Below are 6486 nucleotides of genomic sequence, written 5' to 3' on the forward strand. Positions count from 1 at the left end.
AAAAAACAATTATTCAAGAAGCAATATAATTTGAAGATCTCTAATTTTCTAGCATTCATTTTTACATTGTGAGCCAGTACTTTTATTGGTGTAAATTATAAATTTAACCTGAAGATTGAAAGTACAAGTTTACAATTTAGAACAAATATAGGAAATTTATTAGTTTCTATAATAAATAATAATGTTTATTTATGTTATGTTTATTGTTATTTTGTATTTAGATTAATTACAGAATTTATATGCCAATAATAAATGTGATATTTCAATAATTTTAGTGGATTCAACCGTTAAAAAGAAGAGATTTCCTTCCACAATTAAATGAATTGTTAAAATTAGATAATGATAAAAATTGGAGGTTTAGATTAACTTTAGCTGAGTAAGTATTATTTTAGTTTCAAAGATTTATTGTAAATAATAATCTATTATTTTATAATTAATTTAGTTAGTATAATTTGAAATTCTTACAGAAGAAAATAATTTAGTTTTCTGTATTTTTTAAAAAAAGTAATTCTTAATTCTTTAGGTTTATTTTATTTTATTTTTCCTTCAAACAGGCAATTAATATCCCTTACAAATTTGTACAGTCCCATTGATGTCAAAGAATATCTAATTCCTATTACCTTAATTCTAGTCAGAGATAAAGTGTGTGCAGTTCGAAGAGTTGCAATAAGAGCAGTAAGTTTCTGTTTTGCAATGTAAATTTTAAATTGAATGGCCGGAAAATAATTTCAAAATTACTGTAGAAATAATGTGAAAAGGCAATTACATAAATTTGCTTTTTTCAGATAGCTGTAATGCTAAAGCGATTACAGCAGAGCTCTAATGCAGAACTACAGCGAAATTTATTAATAGAACTTGAAAAGAAATTCAAGTGTGGATCAAAATGGGTATTGAGACAGACGTAAGTGTTAAAGAAATTATTTTTCTACAATAAATTTAAACTTTAACTTCTTACTTAAATAATATCAAATTTTTAAAAAAAATTATTATTTGTAGATATGCTTTACTCTGTCAGCATATTGCTCAGGAAAATTCCCTTCCCAAAGACCAGTACATTCAAGAAATTGTGCCTCACTTATTTACACTCAGTTGGGATAGCGTTCCCAATGTTAGATTAGCAATTGCCAGATGTTTAACCGAAACTTTACTTCCATTAGGTTTATATTCTTTTGTAGTTTAACGTATTTTATTTTTGTTTCAATGTTTAATTTAACTTTAACGTTTCCCTTTCAGATTATTTTCCCGAGATTCAGGTAGCACATTATGAACTATTAAGTCAAGTCATGTATTCTCTTCAAAAGGACAGAGATAGAGATGTTAGATACTTTGCCTGCCAGTCTTCTGAATTATTTAATGCAACATTGGAAGAGGTATTTTTTAAAAATGATCCAAAATTGCATATTGCCCATTTCTCCATCATTTCACTATAAATCTCTTAAATTTAAGTTCTCTTGAGGCTAGCATTCGTAGACCATGCCAAAATTTATAATAAAAAAGTTCCAGACATCATCTTTTCATGTTAAAGATTAACATGGAAAGAAGCTGTTTGCAACTATATTGTTTTTATTGATTTTGTTAATAATCTTTTTAACTAGTGCAAAAATTTTATTGTGCTGTATTACGGTAATTTCTGAAATACAGAGACACAATTAAAATGGAAACATTGAATAAAATTCTACCAATATAAGTTAATTTCAATAATATTATATAGTGCATCTAAAATAAACATATACACTGATTAATTATTGCTAATTTAAAAGGTTTATGCAATTTTTGGCATAAAATTTATTGTTTTTATAATAATAATAATTCATTTTTATGTAAATTACATAATGATTACAGAATTCTTTTTAATTTGATACAGAATTTTTCATGTAATTAACATAGCTTTCGAAAAGGATGGCCCAAAAGTCATTTAACTTAGTATACCTGATGTGCACACAAAACAAGTAAATATGAATTATCAGAATTAAATATATTCTTTTAAACTCAATGTAACAAAATTAAATGGCAAGTCTGAGTTAATTTTCATGCTTCCATTATCTTTGCAGTGGTTGACTGACTTTTGGGCTATCCTGTATAATTGATGTAAATTGCAAAAAAGAAATACTATACTAATAATAATATTTTTGTTCTTCAAGCTCTCTTCAGTTTGATAGATCCTCCGGGAAACCAACAACAATTTCGTATCAATTCGACTGCCATTGCAGAGTTTGGAGACAGACTATACTCACTATTTATCACACAAGAATATAATTCTGCAGTTTTTTTTATTATTATAATTTGCCATCCAATGGGTATATTTGCACATCGAACTTAAGATGTGGTTATTGCTCATAAAGGAGCTGTGATATGTTTTCAACAGAAAAAACTTTTGATTATTGTCAATATACGTTGTATAAATATTAGAATATTAATAGTTAATTACCATTTAAAAGTGGTATTGTTATCGAAAATATTTAGTATTTTGTTTTAGTTATTAAGCTAAGAATTTTGCTCCATAATAATGGAATCTTCTTTATCATACAAAGTTTATTCTGTATATAATTTGTATTACCAGTCAGGTGCCATTTTACAAATTGGATACATAATTTTATGCCAATTTTTTTTAATTAATTTGGTTTGACCAAAATTATTATATATTATATACACACACACGAAAAAAAATGCCATTTACAAAATGGCACTCTAATTATTCAATGGCATTTTAAATTGTTTGGTATTTTAGTAAGTAGGTAATTTTGTTGAATGGTTCTGATGAACTTTAAAAGTAGGGTTTAGTGTTTTTGTTATTAATGTGCAATATGAGAATTATAAATGAGACATTTATTAAAATGCAAAGAAAGGAAAATGTGATTTAGTTGTAAAAGAAGGAAATGTTTATAAGAACAGAGCTTCTTTAGTTGTTATAAGTATTGTTGTTCCATCAGATTATTATTCTTCCTAAATTGGAAATAAATTTTGTTGTTGTTCTCAAAGAATTTAGTTAAGTAATAGGATACTATTTGCGGCTTATTTGTAAGGATAATAAGATGTGTGTTAGCACATTAAAAATTAGTCAATTTGGAATTTCATAAATTCCAAAAGTGATATTTAAAAAACCAAAATATTTTTAGTGTGATTTAGCATTTTAAAATTACTAATTTTGTTTCTAAAGTAAGTTCCGTTCTGTTTGTATTGCACCTACTTTAAAGTCATTGTTACGTTGATTGCTTAAAGAGTATTGTACGTTGTGTTTAAGAGATGGAATATATCGAACGTCGATCAAAATGGAATTGAATAGTTATAGTGAATGTTATCAAATTTTATACAGAGTTATAGAAGAAATTGTATAGTCAGAATTTGACACTCAGTAAATAAATTTGATTTTTGCAAAAATGACGATCGAGTTGTGTGCAATTTTTTTTTTTTTTGTTTAAAAAACATTCTCGAATCTAATTGGATATTAAATTATTTTTCTTAATAAATATCAAATAAATATTTATTGTCTATATTAAAAATTTACATTTTTTTATTACAGGCACAAAAACGTTACAGAATTTTTTAAAAAATCACGCAATTTTTAAGAATTGGCATTCGTTATCAACTCTCTTTTTCGTTTACTTGGAACACTTGCTTTTCGTATTGTTTGTCGCCGTAAGTAGAGCTGTCATTCGTCTGCTCCTCCACGCTGGTTTCGTGACAGAGCGAGAGCGTGACCACGCTTTGTCGTCCGTACAGACCCATCACCACGGCTTTTCCGTCCGGTAAAAGTTGGCAACAACTAATGGCTTGATCCGGGGTGAAGACTGCCAGACACACACCTAGGCAATACAAATACACAACGGTACACAACCAAGCTTGGCATTCGAATTGGTTCGTTTCGTATCTTTAACTTAGGATAGCACCGATAATGACGACGACGTACAATTAAATAAGCATACGAAACAGCTAATTCTCTCTGTAGACAATATTTAAACGACACCACGCAACTAGCATTTCGTTGTAACGTTTAAACAACTTTGTATTTTCTGTTAATTTGTGCGTACATAAACTAGCGAATGGATTTCTACACTTTGTTAAAGGACACGAATCTATGCCGGATAAAATGATTGGGATGTAGATTATCACACAAGCGCAGAAAGATTTCAATGCTGCATTCATTCGGTAAAGCAAATTATCGAATGAATGCAGCATTCAACGCAATCAATTTGTTTTTCGTTTTTGATTCTTTCCGTTCCGTGGGCACTAGGGGATTTTTTAAAATCGTATCTATCGTGGGTGTCGGGTATTTCCTTACGAAATTTATAGCATGCCTAATTCTATATGAATTTCGACAATTATAAGTAAAAAATTATTTTGGGAGTAGGCCTATGCAACGTGAAAAGAAATTCGTCGAAAGACGTCTCCCTTTGAGTTGGTTCGGTAAGAAAAGAATCTTACTTGATAAAAGCCGAATCTATTACGTCAACAATCATTCACAAATTTTGTTCAAGTAACTAACTAACTTGTATTTATATTATAGTAACGTAATAGCCTAAATCAGGGATGGCGAACCTTTTTGAATTCGCGCGCCATATACGCATAAAGATCTTCAAAGTTAAGTATGCTTACTATATGTAGTAAGCATACTTAGCTTTGAAGATCTTTATGCGTATCAAAGTTTTAGACTTGGAGTAACGATATGTGAAGAAATTAAACGAATATGCTCTAATTAGAATAAATATAAAAAAGGATGGTCGAGTGATAAACCGAAAGGACGGAGAAAAAAAGGGTGATAAACAGAAATCGTATGATACGTCACGTGCCAGAGATTTGCCACTCCTGGCCTAAATGTACAGTCGATCCCCTATAACGCGGTAGATACGTTCCACTTTATAAGAATTTCACGTTGTAGGAATCCTTAAATACATGAGCCAATCACAGCCCGGCACGTGTGCAGTTTACGGACTACGGCTATTTGAAAGGTTTTCTTCCATAAAATTAATCGATTCTAGACTACTTTGACTCAACATTTCCAAAACACGTATAATTTTTTGGGAATAATCCGTATAAACTACGCTATAAACAAAAAATTGTGGGATTACTTACCGAGTGTGCATTCGACGACGCCATTGCTTAAGCTTGTTTTCGTCGCGGAGCAGCGCACCAAACGGCGGGCGCGTTTTCTGATAAGCGAATTTTTCGCAGAAAAATAACTTTGGAGACATCATTAAAAGAAATAATTTTTATGGCCGTTGAATAAGAAAAGTTTTTTTCACAAGAAATGTATAAAATTACAGTACTGTATTAGACTTACAGTACCTAATTTATATACTGTATAGACGATAGTAAACTCAACTTACCCGCCTAAACTCTCCGTAGCGTGTATTTCGGCTGCTCGTCCACTATTGGTCCAGATTCGACCAATCCTGTCGCGACACGAGTCGGCGATGACGTTTTACCGCATTTTACGAGTCTCTTTTAGCATCTTTATACGAATACGGTCGCAATTTTTTCGCCGCGGTATACGAATCCGCATTATATGAACCCGCGTTATAGGGGGTGGACTGTATTATTTTTATACAGTAATTAAGGTGACTTACCGTTTACTTTCGATAAAAAGTTCTCTTTAAAATGATTTTAAATCTCTCGTAAATATGTAAAGTAAATCACTCACCGTTTGCTAAGTCCCACATTCGGAGACTTCTGTCTCTTCCCACTGAATCGTAAGTGACGCAGACCGTACCTTTGTCATTCGTTCGGATTTGGTCGATTGGAGCCGTGTGACCCTTCAGCGTATATCTGCCAATTCGAAGAAACTATTTACGAACTATTACATTGTTTTTACTTTATTTATTTATATAAAACTACGTATATCCGAATCACTATTACATGGAAAAATACAAAACATTACGTAGTTACGGACGAAAATCGAAATCCGAAACTGTATTACAGCGTGCTGTAATTATACAAATGTCAAACGAAAGTATGGTAGGACGACAACGTGATTTATACAACAGATTTCGTGTACATTTGTCACGTAGACAACGTTCCGTATTACCTGCCCAGAATATTCCGTTACGACTCATTCCCAAAAGTCAGATTTCGGTAATATAACGTTAATAAAATCAATGGATCAATTTAGTTTTACCACAATAAATTATTGCTATAAAAATGGAATTATTAATTAAACACGTTTTATTGTTTCGCATATAAATTCACGAGTTATCCTATAAATTGTAAAATATGACGAGGTTAATTACAGGACAATCCGCTGGATTGTGAGCGTGAAATACGTTCATTCTTCCAACACCAACTGCAACAATGGATTATAAAATATTGCATACCAGGTTTAGGACCGGTTGCACGAGTTTCTTCGACTCCTCGGATAGAATTTTTCTGCTAACTGGCCGATAGCTTACTACATTGTTTACCGTTTCTCGGTAGCGCAACTAAACTGATTTGAGTGTATGCGGAAATACTGTAGATTAAATTAAAGTATGGGTGAATTTTAAGTATTTATAA

At 31.0% G+C, this 6486-nt stretch overlaps 1 protein-coding gene and 1 long non-coding RNA gene across 2 annotated transcripts; one reads left to right on the top strand and one right to left on the bottom strand.

Moving 5' to 3' along the window:
* The first annotated feature begins 241 nt into the window (after positions 1–241).
* Positions 242–3381, top strand: LOC111616577 (serine/threonine-protein phosphatase 4 regulatory subunit 1-like). The gene is made up of 6 exons (XM_023357975.1): positions 242–376; positions 555–675; positions 786–901; positions 997–1157; positions 1234–1370; positions 2142–3381. Exons 3-6 carry the CDS (start codon positions 795–797, stop codon positions 2154–2156), a joined length of 420 nt encoding a protein of 139 aa, XP_023213743.1. The 5' UTR covers positions 242–376; positions 555–675; positions 786–794; the 3' UTR covers positions 2157–3381.
* A 110-nt stretch (positions 3382–3491) lies between these two features.
* On the bottom strand, positions 3492–6459 carry LOC111616578. The gene is made up of 3 exons (XR_002755276.1): positions 6309–6459; positions 5639–5763; positions 3492–3803 (listed from the first exon to the last, which is right to left on the bottom strand). It is a non-coding gene; the product is annotated as an uncharacterized LOC111616578 (long non-coding RNA).
* Positions 6460–6486: the final 27 nt, after the last annotated feature.

The sequence above is a fragment of the Centruroides sculpturatus genome, unplaced genomic scaffold (genome assembly GCF_000671375.1).
Source record: "Centruroides sculpturatus isolate CEXI.00-Female unplaced genomic scaffold, Cexi_2.0 scaffold3599, whole genome shotgun sequence".
Classification (NCBI taxonomy): Eukaryota; Metazoa; Arthropoda; class Arachnida; order Scorpiones; family Buthidae; genus Centruroides; species Centruroides sculpturatus.

Excerpts from the sequence above, each read along its gene's own strand:
- LOC111616577 (XM_023357975.1), top strand. The coding sequence starts at position 795 with ATGCTAAAGCGATTACAGCAGAGCTCTAATGCAGAACTACAGCGAAAT. Across the intron at positions 902-996 it reads AAATGGGTATTGAGACAGAC|ATATGCTTTACTCTGTCAGC; the intron begins GTAAGTGTTAAA and ends TATTATTTGTAG. Across the intron at positions 1,158-1,233 it reads CGAAACTTTACTTCCATTAG|ATTATTTTCCCGAGATTCAG; the intron begins GTTTATATTCTT and ends TTTCCCTTTCAG.